The sequence below is a fragment of the Zootoca vivipara genome, chromosome 12 (genome assembly GCF_965207765.1).
Source record: "Zootoca vivipara chromosome 12, rZooViv2.hap1.1, whole genome shotgun sequence".
NCBI lineage: Eukaryota > Metazoa > Chordata > Lepidosauria > Squamata > Lacertidae > Zootoca > Zootoca vivipara.
This window is the reverse complement of record NC_142595.1, coordinates 42,265,507-42,283,769: the sequence shown is the minus strand read 5'-3', so window position 1 is coordinate 42,283,769 and position 18,263 is coordinate 42,265,507. Positions and strand designations below refer to the sequence as shown.

At 46.4% G+C, this 18,263-nt stretch overlaps 1 protein-coding gene across 1 annotated transcript in view; it reads right to left on the bottom strand.

Moving 5' to 3' along the window:
- LPCAT4 (lysophosphatidylcholine acyltransferase 4) overlaps positions 1-18,263 on the bottom strand; it is a 34,293-nt gene that overhangs the window by 7,766 nt on the left and 8,264 nt on the right. The window contains exons 2-6 of the mRNA XM_035136217.3: positions 3,122-3,264; positions 2,786-3,006; positions 1,606-1,718; positions 1,447-1,507; positions 293-351 (exon numbers count right to left, since the gene is read on the bottom strand). Coding sequence (XP_034992108.3) covers positions 293-351; positions 1,447-1,507; positions 1,606-1,718; positions 2,786-3,006; positions 3,122-3,264 — 597 coding nt within the window. The remainder of the gene's footprint in view (positions 1-292; positions 352-1,446; positions 1,508-1,605; positions 1,719-2,785; positions 3,007-3,121; positions 3,265-18,263) is intronic.

Genomic DNA, 18,263 nt, shown 5'->3' with positions numbered 1-18,263 from the left:
TTCCTTTTCTCGCGAGGAAGCCTATTCAGCATAAGGGAAAATCCCTTAAAATAAGGGATAACTTGGCAGCTATGATCAGCACCCTTAGGAACATCAGGCAGGGAATATTTCCTAGCCCTACCTGGAGATGCCAGGGATGGAAGCTGTTTAATGTTTTATCGTGTTGTTAATATTCTGTTGGGAGCCACAACAGATAATAATAATAATAATAATAATAATAATAATAATAATAATAATCCTCAAGGAAATCAGGTGCTCTACCCGCCCTTCCCTAATGTTCTTGTAGACTCACCAGAGAGTTTGGGTATCGAATGAGGACCGGCTGGATGGGGACACCAGATATGAAGGCACCTGAGGATGAAGAACACACACCCTCAAAACTTGCTCTTGTGTCTTTCGTTTCATTTTTTTCATGTCACTTTTAATTTGTGTACCGTCTTTCTGGATAGCTATACACAAGGTGGTTTGGCGAGCTGAAGAAGAAACAACAAAATAGATAGCAAAGGCCACACACCTAATAGCAATCTGATCCAATACCGGGGGGGAAATATATAATAAAAACATAACTTATATCAAATAAAGCAATATTAAATAATCCATCGGACTATAATAGTAAACAGAAAACTTTGTTGTTGTTTAGTCATGTCCAACTCTTCATGACCCCATGGACCAGAGCATGCCAGGCACTCCTGTCTTCCACTGCCTCCCACAGCTTGGTCAGACTCATGTTGGCAGCTTCGAGAACACCGTCCAACCATCTCATCCTCTGTCGTCCCCTTCTCCTTGTGCCCTCAATCTTTCCCGACATCAGCGCCTTTTCCAGAGAGTCTTCTCTTCTCATGAGGTGGCCAAAGTATTGGAAGCTCAGCCTCAGCTTCAGGATCTGTCCTTCCAGTGAGCACTCAGGGCTGATTTCCTTAAGAATTGATAGGTTTGATCTTCTTGCAGTCCATGGGACTCTCAACAGAAAACTTAAATGTCCGCAAATAATAATTTAAACAGTTTACACTTAACGATTACAGTCGTACCTTGGATCTCAAATGCCTTGGCTCCCGAACGAATCAGCTCCCGAACGATTGAAACCCGGAAGTGAGCGTTCTGGTTTTCAAACGGTTTTCGGAAGCCGAATGGCCAGTGCGGCTTCCGATTGGCTGCAGGATCTTCCTGCAGCCTTTTCAGAAGCAACGCTTTGGTTTCCAAACGTTTTGGAAGTTGAACTTCCAAGGCACGACTGTACAATAAAGAATTGCTAGATTATAATCAATGAAAATAACAGCAAGTCATCCTATGGGTGGCTGAAGGTAAACCCAGGCTGTGCCCCCATTTTTCCTGGACCGTCTGCCCAGCATGAATGAGAGGACTAGAGTTCCTACCTCGGCTAAAATACCCTGCACCCACTTCTGTGCACAGGCACACCTGCGTGCCCAACTCCCCACAGCTTCTTACCTGGTTTAAACTTCAGTAAGGCTTTCTTGTTTGAGCAGGTTCCCTCTGGGTAAAAAAGCACCTGCAAACAAGAGAAGGGGAAATAAAGTGGATTATCTTACTCGGGGACCCAAACCGGAAACTCAGGAATGCAAACCGCAGCTCCTGTAAAAACCTTACTTGCGGCCATCTCCCCTGGGAAGTCGCCCGTCTCTTCACTTCCTCCACTACTTTCTTGCGAGAAGCCGGGTCATGACGGGAGACCAGGATGGCCTGGTTAAACCTCAGCAGGGCTGGTGGGGGTGGAAGAGAAAGAAAAATGGGATTCGGAAGAGCAGGATGGACTTAGGGGCATCCCTGGGTCGTCGCCAGACACCTCAATCCCGGTAACGGGCCTAAGGAGGCTTTCGCTAAATCTGAAATCGCTGTGGCGATCTGAACGAGTGCTTCATACGAAGAGCCCAGCTGGATCAGGCCAAAGGCCCATCTAGCAGAGCCGCCCTGCTTTCCCAAAAGTCCTATTTTATTTTAATCAACTTATTGAAGATCTCTGCTCCACCCTTAGCCACTAGGTCCCAGGGCAGGTCGTGGCAACACAGTCATGTATTTATTCTTTAAAAGCAAAACAATATATTCAAAACACACACAATAAAACAAACTTGTTCCAACCTGAACAGTATAGATTCAACAAAAGAAGCACATCCCAGTACAGTGGTTCCTTGGTTCCTGAACGACTTGACTCCTGAACAAATCAGCTCCCGAACGCCGCAAACCCGGAAGTGAGTGTTCCGGTTTGCAAACATTTTTCGGGAAGCCGAACATCCAATGCGGCTTTCAATTGAGTGCAGGAAGTTCCTGCAGCCAATTGGAAGCCACACCTTGATTTCTGAACGGTTGCTGGAGTCGAGCGGACTCTTGGAATGGATTAAGTTCGACAACCAAGGTACCACTGTAAATACTTTACTGTCGAAGTAATCTTCAAGTTACAAGGCAGGAGATTCCGAGTAAATATCAGGAAGAACTTTTCGGACAGCCAGAGCTGTTTAACAGTGGAGTGGTCTCCCTCAGAAGTTGGTGGACTCTCCTTTCTTGGAAGTTTTTAAACCAGAGGTTGGGTGGTCCCCTGTCCTGGATGCTTTAGCTGAGACTCCTGCATGGCAGGGGGTTGGGTTGGACTAGATGCTACCGAAAGTGGCATAATAGAGCTTCAAATTTGAGTTCAGGTGGGGTCCTCGTTTCAGAGGCATCACTCCGAGAAGGCCACAGAGCAACCTCTTCCCGCCTATGTTTTCCTGCTTGCAAGGTGGCCCCATTCCCTTTCCACCCCACGGCCCTGGTCTGTTGTGCTGGAGTCGCTCACCTCCAATGACGGGCACGTGGAGATTCTCGGTGCGAGAGACCACCTTAGGGAGGTCGCAGGGCAGCAGGATGATTGGGTCAAAGAAGGTTGAGTGAGGGGCTGCCACCAGGATGGGAGCTTCCAGCCGCGAAGCCCTTTGACCCCGGACCCGTATCCTCATGAAGCCCAGCAAGAAGAACATCAGGCGGCTCAGGAAGTAGACAGAACTGTGAGAAACTGTGCTGAAAAGGGGGGAGAAATGGGGAGGCGGGAAACAAAAGGAAGGAGCATTAGGAGATCTGAGCCCAGCCGGGTCCAAAGGGTCAGGCAACCCACAGAGCGGGGCCCACTACTTACTTTCTCCAACCGGAGAAGGGCTCTTGGAGGGTCTCCTCCGGCAATCCCACCACCTGGAGCAGCGCAAAGGGCCAGATGAGGAACAGGACCACGAAGGCCAGAGCGACACGGATCGGGGCCAGTACAGCTCCCAGCACATAGAACTGCAAAGAGGCAAAGTCAGAGGGAGGCACGTCATAAGAAGGAAGCCCAGGTCAAGTGTGTGACGGATTGGCCTGGTGGTCAAAAGAACTCCAGGGTGCAGAGAGTTAAACCCCAACCTCCTGGATAAATGACGCATTCCGTTCCTGAGGGGCGGGACTGCCAGGAGTTTAAAAGGAATGGGAGGCAGTTAATTCGGGGGAGAGGGTTGTGGGAGCGAGGGAGAGTGTGGGTAGGCGTAGGAGATCTTAAAGTGTTCTGAGGAGTTTAATTGAATTATATTATCTAGCCATTGTTAAAGGAAACTAAGAATATGATCTAAGAGCCTGTACACATGAAACCATTACATGTTTAAAAGACCTCTAGTAATAAAGCTTTCTTAAATGTTTTATTAAAAGTGGATGTTCCTCGTTATTCCAGCAGGGTATCAGAACTCACAGAAGTGGTGGCTCAATAGAGGACAAAACTTACCTCGGGAATAGAGGCGACAGTTTGTGTCTTAGAGTTACACTGAGGAGGCTTAGGAGGATAACCTGGGGTGCTACAAAGTTGCCAGAGTGGAAAGGGCAAACTTTTGCAGTGGGGAATCAAACTGAGTGAGACCCTTTACTGTAGGCAGGAGGTTATTCCGTCAAACAGCCTAGAGTTTCTCATGATACCAGGCCACGTAAGCTGGAAGACTCTCTTTACTAAGAAACCCAAGTAACAGGGGTTTACTTTAAGGCGGCAGGAGAAGTGGGGGGTGGTGGTTTCACCCCTGGATTCTTGTGTCACAGTTTTAGTAATAGAGAGGGAGGACATTTCGTCTCATATTAAGAAGGATCCCCGAAAGTTTAGTGACAACGCCGGGACTGGGTTTGTCGCATATTAATTGGTGGCAAAGTCCTTTGGGTTCGTCGCAAAGTGCCTTGTGTCGGGCTGTTTTTAGGAGAATATAAGAAAGTCGTAAGACCGGAGGGAGCACAAAGAGGTCCTAAAGACCAGCCTCAGGTCTAGCCATCACCTTAAGTCTGGGACAAAGATTGGGTGGGCGTGGGGGGTAGTGTAATATTAATATGTTTATTAAAATCTCCAGATCTAAAATGGTAAAAGGGAATAATTATGGGGTGGGGTGGGGGCGCCTTTGTTTTCTTTGCTCAGTTGCTTGTTGGTTATGTACATGAAAAGGTTGAAAATACACAACACTGTGAAATACACTTGAAAAAGTAAACAAGGAATTAGAAACTTCAAAACCCTCTGGGATGCAGAGGATGCCTAAAGCAAACTGCAGAAGACACCCTCAAAAAGACTTCTGAATTTATTTTACTCAAGAATTTCAATGCCACATTTGGAAACAAGGCATTTCCCCAAAAGGGCTCTCAGTTATTTTTATTATTTAGAATCGTTTCCACACCGCTTAATATTTTAAAAATCTGTTTAAGTACAACATAAAACAAGACAATTGTATAGCAACACTGAGATACCAAAAAGAAAAAAGAAAAGCAGCATTATAACAACAGGAATTCATTAACAACAGAGTCAAATCTTGTGGGTCCAGGGAAAGCCAGGGCAAAAAGATACAGTGGTACCTCTAGTTGCGGACTTAATCCATTTGCACCCCGAAAAGTCTGCAGCTAGAGTGCCTCTTCCACACATGTCTGCAGCGTGATTGAGCGCACCTGCGCACGGGGCGAACCTGGAACTAAACACTTCGGGGTTTGCGACGTTCATAAGCTGAAAGTCCGGAACAAGAGCGGAACGCAACCAGAGGTACCACTGTACATCTTTACAAGACAGCTGGAGTACGGTAACTGGTGGATGATGTTTAGCCTAGAAAAAGCTGAACCATGAGCTCAGGATCACTCGACATGCGGAGCTAAATCATGGCTTAGATCAGTGCAGCTGCAGTCTCCTCTCTTGGAACCTGCTAGCTCACACTAAAACTATGGCTTGGCTTTGCATTACACACAACTTGGGCCTTACAATGGCAAGTGGCGGGCCCAGCTGGCTGATACCAGAGGATCTCACAGCCAAGGGGCAGGCAGGCAGGTTCAAACTGGTGCCAGTGTTAGTGGGCAGCTGCCACCCAAGGGCGCTGAGTGCTGCCACCGCCAGCCCAGCTCAGGCACCTGACCTCTCGTTAACAAAACCATCCCTGTTTCACTTTGCGAGCCCTCTGCGCTCAACGTGCCATAGGAAATTATTTCTAATAATATCTCATGCTCCGACTTCCAGGCAGGCTGGGCGGTTGGCATTGAGTTAGGCTAATCACGTGTACTCTGCAGGGACCACCAGCCCCGATTTGCACGGATTAAAAGCCCCGGCAAAACGGTGGCATCTGCCAGGGCACATGTTAGATTTATTCACTGTCCTGATGGTGAGCCATATTGCCAGCCCAGCCTTTTTCAGCTGCCCCTTTGGAACCCGGTAATGACTGGATTTCAATCCTTCCTCCTCTTTGGCCTGATTCCATGCTTGCTGACAAAAGGACAATCCACAGAGCCTCATGAAAACTGTCTGTCTGAGCGAGCGATTCCACATTTTTGCACCCAGAGAAGCTGAATTCTGAAATCCGGTCTTAGTTATTCAATTTAAGAAGAGTTTCCAGGATATTTGCTTAGCATAAAAATGTATTCTGCATCTGCTTTCTCAACCCGCCCTCCCGCTGCCAGCTTGTGAGATACGTGCTCAGCCACTTACGGTACTCCAAAGTGTTTCTCTGAAGTCTTAAGGTCTGGAGACTTACTTCTGTTTAACAAAACAGCAACAAAACTTGAAGCAGAGATTCCCAAGATGTTGAACTTGCTAGGCACAAAAACAAATTCCAGACTTCCGGGGCACAATCATGTAATTAATGATGTGTGTGTGTCGGTGGTTTGTGTGTGTGTGTGTGTGGGGTGGTGGTGGTGGTCTGCAGAGTCCCTAGTGATTGTTGTCATGCTATAAAATAACACTGCAAAACTGGATTTAAAATTTCTGCAAGAACTCCAGACTTCAATGCAGGGTGGAATGTTTAGCTAATTAATTGGCCAGATGAAAACCCCATGAAAACCCTTTCAATTAACTCTGATAAAAGCATTCTTGATTAAAAAGGCAACACATTTTTCATATAATTGTTTCTAATAAAAGAACTTAAAATCTGTAGGTAACAGGCTCCATCACTGAAAAAGCAACCCCCCCAAAAAAACACTCTATTTCACATAGGATGGCATGCATCTTCTAAGATAGCTCCCACTGTGACAAATACGTACATCCTTTATTAACAAAGCGGGGAGAAACAAAATGCTTATTCTATTAATACGTTAGTGTAAACAAATTTAACTGATTTAGCGTGCAGTCCTATATGTGTTTACTTTGAAGTATATTTGATTGTCCCTAATAGGCCTTAAATCATATGATCCTCTGCAAACTTACTGGGAAGTGAACTCCCATGTGGAGCTTACTTTTGAGTAGAAAACGTAGGCTCACACTAGAATTTACTGGTAAGGCAACCATCCCATGCACATTTATTTGAACCCAATGGGACTTTAAACTGGTGCTTTTAAAGTAGATGTATTCTGAAACATGTCAGTTGGCACAACAGCATACCCCACAACTGTCCCGGGCAAACCAGGACATACTGTTTTTCCTCGCGAAAGAACAACGGCCAGTTCAGGAGCTGTGCTCTCGTGCAATTTCGGGGTGCTATCTCACCCCCAAAAAGTGATTTTTCCAGGGCCGCAATCTTGTGCAGCACCCCAAACTGTGTGTTTTGGGGCACTGTGCCCAGAAAAAGTGCTTTTATCGGGGCTGCAATCTCACACAAGAATGCAGCCCCGGAAGATAGCGTCCCAGTTTTTCTGTGTGCTGTGTTGGACGATATGCAATAGTAGTGAATTAGGGGTGGATTTATACTGGAGGGTCCACACAGTGTTCCCTGTTGTTTCTTGTTCTGCAATCCTTCCTCAACCTCACCGCACTATTCCTGCCTAGAGGATCACTCTTGCGGCGCTATTGCGCAACAAAACAGGCACAAAAAATTAAACTGGAGCATTTGTGGTATGAAAAGTTACAGGAAAAGATGAATTTTAACAAGAGAAATGTAAGGTACTACACTTGGGCAAAAAAAAAAATGAAAGGCACAAATACAGGATGGGAGACACCTGGCTTGAGAGCAGTACATGTGAAAAGGATCTAGGAGTCTTGGTAGACCACAAACTTGACATGAGTCAGCAGTGTGATGCAGCAGCTAAAAAAGCCAATGCAATTCTGGGCTGCATCAATAGGAGTATAGCATCTAGATCTAGGGAAGTAATAGTACCACTGTATTCTGCTCTGGTCAGACCTCACCTGGAGTACTGTGTCCAGTTCTGGGCACCACAGTTCAAGAAGGATACTGACAAGCTGGAACGTGTCCAGAAGAGGGCAACCAAAATGGTCAAAGGCCTGGAAACGATGCCTTATGAGGAACGGCTTAGGGAGCTGGGTATGTTTAGCCTGGAGAAGAGAAGGTTAAGGGGTGATATGATAGCCATGTTCAAATATATGAAAGGATGTAATATGGAGGAGGGAGAAAGATTGTTTTCTGCTGCTCCAGAGAAGCGGACACGGAGCAATGGATTCAAAGTTCAAGAAAGAAGATTCCACCTAAACATTAGGAAGAACTTCCTGACAGTAAGAGCTGTTTGGCAGTGGAATTTGCTACCAATGAGTGTGGTGGAGTCTCCTTCTTTGGAGGTCTTTAAGCAGAGGCTTGACAGGCATATGTCAAGAATGCTTTGATGGTGTTTCCTGCTTGGCAGGGGGTTGGACTGGATGGCCCTTGTGGTCTCTGCCAACTCTATGATTCTATAGGAATTCAGCAGGGAGTTATGGAGACATGCACTGACTAGAAGCAAAGCATCGTGTCCTCCTTGAAACTTCTGCAGGACCAAATGCTATTGAAAGCAGGGTCATGTCTAGCCACTCCGATACTATCATGAGCACAAATAATCATGAATGCACAATGGAAAGAATGTCTGGAGGGAGCCCTTGCTTCTGGAATGCATTGCTGACTACCATAATAACAAATAAAATGTAATATAGTTTTAGCTCCATGCGCTTATACAGAGACACTCTTTGTTTTCATGGCAGCTGTCCCTTGTTCCCTGAAAACACGTGGCTGAAAGGCAGGACGAGCAACCAGGAAAGGAGCAACGTGTTTTTCTGCATTGCACTTAAGACGGGTATGTCATGATCTTAGGCAATCTGTGTTTTCCGGGGTTCCAAGACAAGACATATACTTACAGGGCAAAGCCAAAGTAGCATCCAGATTCCCTGCCCCCACAGAGACTAAATTAGCTTGATTTTCTCCGTACAAACCCCAGTCAATACAGACACAGAGCATGAACCGAGTGACCAGGCACGCGAGACAGTTTTGGCACAAATGCACCCAAGCCCTGCAGCAGCCAAATGGTATAAGGTTTGTGAAGAATGAAACAGAAAGGAAGAGGGCAAATGGAAGAGGCAGGGTTTTGCTTAAAAACAAGAAGAACCTTTCCGTTCCAGTCTGTCTCTCCCGATATATCTACTGACAAAGAGACACAATTGCTAACTGCACGAATGGTGTCACGTCGAGCTTTGGCTCTGAGTTTGCAGTTCTCGTCACCACTAACCTGAGGGTAACCCCCCCCCCCCAACGCAGTGAGATCCAGCCCTTGCTCAGCACATGCAGCAGAGCAGGATGATAGAACGGACTGCACCACTTAACATGCAGCTGACAGGTTACATTTTGTGATGCTTCCCTGCGCTGCTCACAGGCTCCCCTATAAGCAGAAAACCCGCACAGGACAGAGCTAGCGCTTTCCTCCCTTCAGCTTGCAGGGAATTGTTGCCGGCGTGGTTAGCACTGGGGGAGGGTGTGTGTGTTTAAACTCAGTTCTCCCCCTGAAGGCCAAAGTGGTACAGTTCACTCTATAACCTTGAGACTTTACCACAGAACTTTCCAAACTTTACATGTTGGTGGCACACTTTTAAGACACGCATCCTTCCGCAATACAGCAATTCAGTTTTACTAGCAAACTGGAGGTTAAACTAACCCCCTTTTCAACTCCGGGAGGAGCACAGGGAGCCTTCGCAAGACGCACCTGCACACTGCAGCAGACACACTAACATGTCACGACACACAGTTTGGAAAGCTCTGCTTTACCACCTCATTCTGCCAGGATGAAGGGTGGGAAAGCACCAAATCAGCGAAGGCTGGTCCATTAGGGCGAATTGGGCACTGACACACTGCAGGGCTAGTTTTCATTTAGTAGTCATGCTGAAGTAACACTATGTACATTGCTCAGTGAACTGCCGTTTTGGGATTAATGGCATGCACATACCGTACTGTCCGGACCATAAAACGCACCGGACCATAACACACACCTAGTTTTTTTGAGGAGGAAAACGAGGAAAAAAAACTTTTCCTGGTTTTTCTCCTCTAAAAGGCTGGGAAGGGGGCAATGGAGGGGGAGCGAAGGAGGCAGCGGGGGTTGGCGGGGAAGAACGAGCATCATCCCTATGCTGCCTCCCACTTCTCGCTGAATGTGGTGGAGGTGGGAGGCTGATACAGTATGTGAGGTGTGGCTTACCTGCCCCCAATATTTTATTGAAGTTGGAAGAAGCGTTTGGAAGAAGGAGGGAGGGAAGGAAGGGGTGAGAGAGAGAAAGAAAGAGAGACAAGGAAGGGGTGAAAAGAAAGAGAGAGAGAGAGAGAGAGAGAGAGGAAGAGAGAGGGTAGGAAGGAGGGAAGAAAGGGGTGAGAGAGAGAGAGAAAGAGAGGGAGGGAGGGGAGGAAATATGGAAGCTGGGAGGAGGGGCGGAAGGGGCTCCCTTCCGTCTCTCCTCTCACCTCGCTCGCTGTCACGGAAGCAACCCGAGAGCCGGTTTCCCGCTGTGCACGGCTCTGGCTCTTGCACGGGCTCTGGCTCTTGCATGGGCTCTGGCTCTTTGCATGGGCTCTGGCTCTGGCATTTGCTCCATAACACACAGTGACTTTCCCCTTTCCCTTTTAGGAGGGGAAAAGGTGCATGTTATGGTCCAAAAAATACGGTAAATCAAAAGTGAAAACATGAAAGTGGGCCCCATTTGCAGCTTGGGAGTCAGAGGTGGGTCTAGGAACAGTTGAAGAAAACAAGTGGAGTGCAGTGGTTAGAGTGGCAGACTAGGACCTGGGCGACCCGGGTCCAAATCTCCACTCGGTCATGAAGCTCACTGGGTGACTTCCATTCACCCGAACCCTACCTCATAGAAGATTGTTGTAGGAATTAAATGAGGAGGGGGAAGGACCATGTATGCCACTTTGAGCTCCTTTGATAAAAAGGTGGGGTAGAAATGCAATAGAACCATAGAATTGTTGAGTTGGAAGGGACCCCAAGGGTCATCTAGCTCAACCCCTTGCAATGCAGGAGACTTTTGCCCAACATGGGGCTCAAACTCACAATCCTGAGATTAAGAATCTAATGCTCTACCAACTGAGCTATTCAAGTAGCAATAAATATATTAACTCACCTTGACCCTTGGTCATGCTGGTTATTTGGGACTACATAACTTTTTGGGGGGTGGGGAGCAAGTTGGCAAGGACTACTTTAATCAATTCTCTTTCAAAAAATCAACCAGTTGCAAAGATTACAGTAACTTCCTTATAAGGTAAAGGTAAAGGACCCCGGACAGTTAAGTCCAGTCAAAGGTGACTATGGGGTTGCGGCACTCATCTTGCTTTCAGGCTGAGGGAGCCAGCGTTTGTCCACAGACAGCTTTTTGGGTCATGTGGCCAGCATGCTACTAGCACAACGGGACACCGTGACGGAAACCAGAGCGCATGGAAACGCCGTTTACCTTCCCACCAGTTGCACTGGCATTCTTTCGAACTGCTAGGGTGACAGAATCTGGGACAGAGCAATGGGAGCTCACTCTGTCAAGGGGATTCGAACCGCTGACCTTCTGATCCGCAAGCCCGAGGCTCCGTGGTTTAGACCACAGCGCCACCTGTGTCCCTTTTAACCTTCTTATAACGGGACCTTGGGGAGGGTTTGGAACGGAACATGAAATAACTTCCCTACAGAGTCTATATTCTTTTAGAATTGCCTTTCCCTTTCCCTAATCAGCGAGAGGGCGGGGAAACCCAAAAATTAAAAAAAATAAAGAAAGGAGCAACCTTAATTTGTGAGTCTGCAAATTAAAATGTGCCGGCCCATTAACGAGCACAGGCTGGCCAGCCCACTATTAAAAGAATCAGGCTAATATTGTGTGATCACACCGGCGGCTGTTCTCACAAACCAGCCGCAGGAGGAAACAGCCCTGCCCCGTGTCCCAGTGGCCGTTGCTCTGGAATTCCTGGCTTGCAGAGAAGCTGGTCCCACTCTGGCTCCCCTCTCGGGCCTCTCTGGACATAAATACCCCAAAGAACTTGTGCTGCCTTGACCGCTAGTAACCTTTCCCCTGGGAAGGGCCTGCGCTGTTTACGGGAAGGAGGGAAGGAGCCTGCGAGGGCTGAAGGATGGGAAGGGGAGATGAGGGGAAGCTTGGAGGGGGCAACGGGAAGGCATGCGGGAGAAGCAGGCATGGAATGGTACCAGGTTAGCGGGCAGATCTGCAGCAGTAAATCTGGCAGGAGACAGGTGTGTTTGTGTGTAAGAGGAGGAGCTCGGTAAAATCTACAACGTGTGTTCAATGGAAGAGCAATCTTCGGAAAGGAGCAGGTGGCAAATAAGCATTCAGCAAGGCAGAAACAGCATGGGCGGAGGATAAATAAAGCCGTGCTTTTCCAAATGTCACACAACACGCAGAAATCATTATTTAATAAAAGGAGAGGAACGCTTAAACCCCCCCTCCAAAGGAGTTTTAATTTTAGAGTATGAAAAAGAAAGAATTTGCTGTTCTCAGTGGAGCCGTGCTTCTGTATGCGTCCTGAGTAAGGCCCCCTGAATGGGTAGAGATGAGCCTAGGGCACTGACTCATACAGGGTTGCAGCAGGCAGACTCTTCCATGAATGGGCTTTTCTGAGGCCGCTGCTACATTGGGTTTGACCAAGTGACCTAGTCACACCCAGTGCAGATGCAGACAAAAAGAAAAGGAACCGATTGTTAAGAGATACAGTGGGCAGCCTCTTTTGTGGAAGAGGTCACAAGAGTGTTAAATTACCAATAATCCCTGACTGCTTTTGACTAAAGGGGGTGTATTGTTTCGTTGTTTTTGTTTTAACCATTTACTTGTGTTTTAACTTTGTATTTTCACCCTGTGAACCGCCCTGAGATCTCGTGATGAAGGGCAGTATTTAAATTTAATAAATTTATTATTATTATTATTATTATTATTATTATTATTATTATTATTATTTCAATGGGCCTACTCTAAGAATGGCTACGACTGTATCCAATCCCGAGTTATATGATGCAAACTGTCCACAAGAGCTCAATCCCTAAATCAGGACGGGAGTGAGGAACTTTTTTTCATCCTGAGGGCCACATTCCCAGTGGTGGGTGGAGCCAAGGGCCAAAGGGGTATGTGAGGCAATGGGTGTGACTCTTAACCTTTGTACCAGGGATGAGAAACATGGCACCCTGCAGACATTGTTGGACTACGTCTCCTATCACCCCAGACCCTTGCTGGCTAGAGGCTGATGGGAGTTGGGAGTCCAGCAACCTCGTGAGCAGGATTTCCCAAACTTGGGTCTTGCTGGACTACAACTCCTATCATCCCTAACTAACAGGACCAGTAGTCAGGGATGATGGGAATTGTAGTCCAAAAAACAAATGGAGACTCAAGTTTGCGAAATACTGATCTAAAGGCTCACAGGTTCTCTGTCTTCGCTTTGTGCAACCACTGACATTCCAGGCAAACAAATGTATTTTTTTCCCTTCCCCTGAACAAACCCGTCCCTGTCCTCCCATCCAGAAAAGCAAGAAGAGTTACTTAATGTTCAAGGGCACATTTCAGTCAGGCCAAAGCACTTGGGGAGGATGTGAAGGAGGACCAGTGAGGGGCAGGGTATGGGAGCATCCTGAGGGCCTGAGAAATAAGTCTCCAGGGCAGCATTCAGTCTCTGAGCCTGAGGTCTGTTGTAAACAAAATCTGCCCTTATAGAGTCCTTTGTAGGTTCTCCATCTGTAGGAGAAAATAACAGAGGCCAACCAGAGAATACTGAGAAGCAAAGCAGCTAGTAAGCCTGATCTTTATTGAACAGTTGCAACAGGGTGCTCCCTCTCATGCAGGAGAAAGGAGGAGCACCCAGAACAAAGGTGTGCCTGCCCTTATATAGACATTTTGAAATTCCCTGCCCTGGAGCTCAAGACCACCCCTCCATATATCATACATACATCACAGAAGAGGAGGTCTACAACGGAAATTTGAATGTTGTTGTTTTTCTTATCTGCCATGTTATCTGATAATGCCTTATCTAATTGCCTTTCCTGGTGGTCTGGCCATTTCTTTGAGGTGGTAATTACTTAATTCCTGAGACAATGGGAAGGTTCCCTCACCCCCTCCGTCCTTGCAGAGAAACATTTGGTCAGTTTGGAAGTCAAAATGGTTTCAGGACTGTCTTCTTTTTTTTTTTTTATAACTATTTATTAAATTTTCCAATTAAACACATTTAAAAGATTATACAAAACAAACAAACAAACAAACATTCAAAATACATACATCAGTCAGTCTCCGATTGTCGGTAAGTCCTGGGTCTTCCATTTTTGGGCTAATAATGTCCTCGCCGCGGTTGTCGCATACAGAAATAAGGTATTATCCTCCTTGGTTATCTCTTGACCTATCATTCCTAACAAAAAAGCTTCCGGTCTTTTGGGAAAGGTATACTTAAAAATCTTTTTCAGTTCATTATATATCATTTCCCAATAACCTTTAACCTTTTCACATTTCCACCACATATGATAAAAATCCCCTTCCTTTTCATTGCATTTCCAGCACATTCTATTACTCATTCTATACATTTTTGCTAATTTCACCGGGGTTAAATGCCATCTATACATCATCTTCCAGGTTTCAGGACTGTCTTCTTGTACTGTTTTCAGTCAGTGGTTTATATATTTATGTACGTGTTTGCCTTGTACATTTATGAACATTTATTATATATCTAAGACCTTACATTTTTTATAACAGGTCCCCCACCCTAGATGCTTGCTATGGAACCCCTGAACACTGCAAAGGATTCTAAAGCAGTGGTCCCCAAACTTGCTCCCACGCACCCCATCTAAAAATTGTGGAGAGTCTGCCCAGACCACTGAACTATTTCTTTTCTTTTCTTTTTTACCTGTTGTAGCAAATCGTAACGTGCTGTGCTAGATGCCGTATGATTTTCAATTGTGTTTTTTATTGTCTTTTATATATTGCATTTTATTGAATTCCACAGAATTCAGATTTCAAGGCAACAAAATAAATAAAAGAAGCAATCAAAAATCAGTATGTCTATTAAATGCAATGGGTGCGCTCTCTCTCCTGCCTTCAGCCACGAGTCCACAGAAACTCCTAGGACCACCTGGAGGAACACAGTTTGGAAACGCCTGCCCCAGTGTGCACCACTCTTTCGTAGTCCCATATATGGACAGAAAAGCATCAGGAATGACCTTGCTTTGAGCTGGATTTCTAAACCGGAGGTCTCCACTGACACGCGCAGCTTCTCCCCGGTGGTAAATAAGGTCTCATTTCATGCCTTCCGGCACTGCACACATCCCAAAGAAGAATTTTTTTTTTAAAAAAGGCAGCAGTTAACTGTGAATGTGGGTTGGGACAATGACTCAGGGATATGTTTAGATTGCAGAGAGGTCAAGAAGGGGAGGGAGAATAGGATGTGAGTCAAGCAGGTTTAAGCTACTACATTCCTTTGTTTTGAAGTGGTTTTCTTCCCCCTCCACCCCACATGTGCAAGGCAGGAATGGGAAACAAGAAGAGAGAGAGAGAGAGAGAGAGAGAGAGAGAGAGAGAGAGAGAGAGAGAGAGAGAAGAGAGTTTGGATTTGATATCCCGCTTTTTCACTACCCGAAGGAGTCTCAAAGCGGTTAACAATCTCCTTTCCCTTCCTCCCCCACAACAAACACTCTGTGAGGTGAGTGGGGCTGAGAGACTTCAGAGAAGTGTGACTAGCCCAAGGTCACCCAGCAGCTGCAAGTGGAGGAGCGGAGACACGAACCCGGTTCCCCAGATAACGAGTCTACCGCTCTTAACCACTACACCACACTGAGCATTTTCTCTCTCCTTCAAAATGCTAGAATGAGCATTCAGCATTGCCTTCCCTGGCAGGCCTGTTGAAGTTCCAGCATCTACTGAAAACTTTTTTGAGAAATCCCATTCATTCATTCATTTATTTGACTTATTAGTTGCTTGTAACCCAAAGGCAACTACCGTCAGAAGATAAAGCAAGAAAAGAAAAAAGACATACAGTACATAATATCTTAGGGGGGAAAGGGGGTTTAATGTTTCATATAACGTAACATCAATTTAGGACTCGGGTGGCGCTGTGGGTTAAACCACTGTGCCGCTTGGGCTTGCCGATCAAAAGGTCGGCGGTTTGAATCCCCACAACGGGGTCCCAGCTCCTGCCAACCTAGCAGTTCGAAAGCACACAGTGCAAGTAAATAAATAGGTACTGCTCTGGCAGGAAGGCAAACGGCATTTCCATGTGCTGTTCTGGTTCGCCAGAAGCGGCTTAGTCATGCTGGCCACATGACCCGGAAAAACTGTCTGTGGACAAATGCTGGCTCCCTCGGCCTTTAAAGCGAGATGAGTGCCGCAACCCCAGAGTCATTTGCGACTGGACTTAATTGTCAGGGGTCCTTTTACCTTTTAACATCAATTTAAAATGAAACCTCCATACTCCATATTCAAATAATAAACAAAGCAATAATAATTATTATTATTTTAGGGAAGTTTTTAATCTGTGATATTTGATGTATTTTAATGTTTGTTGGAAGCCGCCCAGAGTGGCAGGGGAAGCCCAGCCAGATGGGCGGGGTATAAATAAATTATTATTATTATTATCATTATTTTCACACCCATTAATTAAGAAATAAACAAAAGCAAACAAAACCTTAACACCACCACCCCAGTCCAGTGGGCATATTAAACCAAATTCTGATTTTATAGATTTGACAGGTTTTTATTTGTATTGTATGGCACTCCCTGTATGCTGCCGAGAGATGGCTGTGTTTAAGCGGTATATAAATTGTCTAAATAAACCAACCAATCAGGAACCATCCAATGAAACTCACTAGCGGGAGCTTTGAGATGGAAGAAAGGACATATTTCCTAACACATCACAGAGTTCACAGATGGAACTCACCGCCACAGGATGAGAGATGCAAGCAATGGCAAAACCTCCCTCGTGCCTTAGCAAGAGGCCAGGCAGCCAGGCAGCAAACAGGTAGGAGCAGTTGCATTTTAGTCCATGGGCCAAGGGCAGATGCGTAGTCAAAGCCACGCCTGGGCCAAGATCAAAGGCAGCAGGAGCACAGGCGATGTTCTCATACCAGAGACGATGAGTCCCTTTGGACTGTTGCTATTTTGTGGGAGGGATTCACACGCTAACCGAAAATTTAGGCCAAGGTAATGAAAGTGGGTTAAAGGGCCCTGTCGTCTTAGTGGAACAAATCCACTTTTTGAAAAAATGAAACAGACTCTGTGGTGTTTGGAAAGCGACAGCGAAATGCATGGAAAAGTGTGGGGTCCATGAATGACGAAAGGGAAGAGCACCCCACAAGCAAATGAGGGCAATTCAGGACCAGTGTTCACTGTTGTATAACCGCCCTGCAAACTTATCAGTAAAGATGGAATATAATCTTTGTGTGAACAAACTGGGAGGAATGCTCACCTGGACGAGCTGTAAACATGCATTCACAGCCCAATCCTATGGGACTTATTCCAGGTAAGTAAAAATAAGAATCACAACCTAAACCCCAGTTCCCCATTTTGGACATAAGAGGAAACTGTAGTTTTTATGCCAAGGAGGATCAGCATGCTGCCACAGAGGAGGTGAGTTGAGGGATAAAGGGAGAGCTCACTCCCAGCTGCTCAACAATGGCTTAGCAAGCTATGAATCCATGTCCAAATCAGGCCACTGGGCAAAAGGGTGCAATAAAGAGCAATGTGGGGGGCGGGGTGGGGAATGGCTTGGATTCTAAGAGACATTAAGTTAAATAAGTTTTCCCCTCCCTTCCAGCCCACTATAGGGCTGGGCCCTCTTGAACAATGTGGGAGGGGTATGGCATGGTGATTGCTGCTTAGGGAGAAATTGGTCCAAAATCAGGCTTGGGTGGCAAAATAAGTTAAGGAAGTTTGAGGAAGCAAATTTCCTTGCCTCCTCTGATCCTGGCCTGCCACAGAGATCTTGATCCCCATCCCACCCAATTCATTTTTTTTTTTTAATATTGGTATCTGAAGAAGTGTGCATGCACACAAAAGCTCATACCAATGACAAACTTAGTTGGTCTCTAAGGTGCTCTAAGGTGCTGCTGGAAGGAATTTTTTTATTTTGTTTTTTAAAATTAGTTTTACATAGAGGTTGTGCACAACAAGCATAACTATTTCAAAATTTAAAAAAGGGTTCTTTTGAATCTTCAGACCTCCTTCCTTCCCTCCATGGGTTCCATGTCTAAATTTTACTCCTTTTTCTGTATCTATGATCATAGTATCCACTTTAGTATCCAAGTGTCATTGTACAGTATTCCTGCCAATGATTTCAACTGTTTACAGGGGTCTCTCAAACAGGGCCGTCCTTCCCATTGGGCTGACTGGCATGGTGCGCCAGTGCGCCTGCCCAGCAGGGGGCGCATCAAGGAGGCACATGGAGCTGCCCGCGCCTCCGCCTCGCCCCTTTCCCGGCAGCGGTGGCTGAAGCGAGGCGGCGGCGGCTGACTGTGCTCGCTGTGACTTGAAGGAGTGTGGGCAGGCGCTGCCCCACAATGCTCTGTCGGCAAACCTTCTGTCGGGGCAGCAGCTGCTTTGGCTGAGCAGGTGGAGGCGGAGTACAGCTCGCAGCATCCCTGCCTGTCGCGCCACGCCCTCGGGCGGCCTGCTG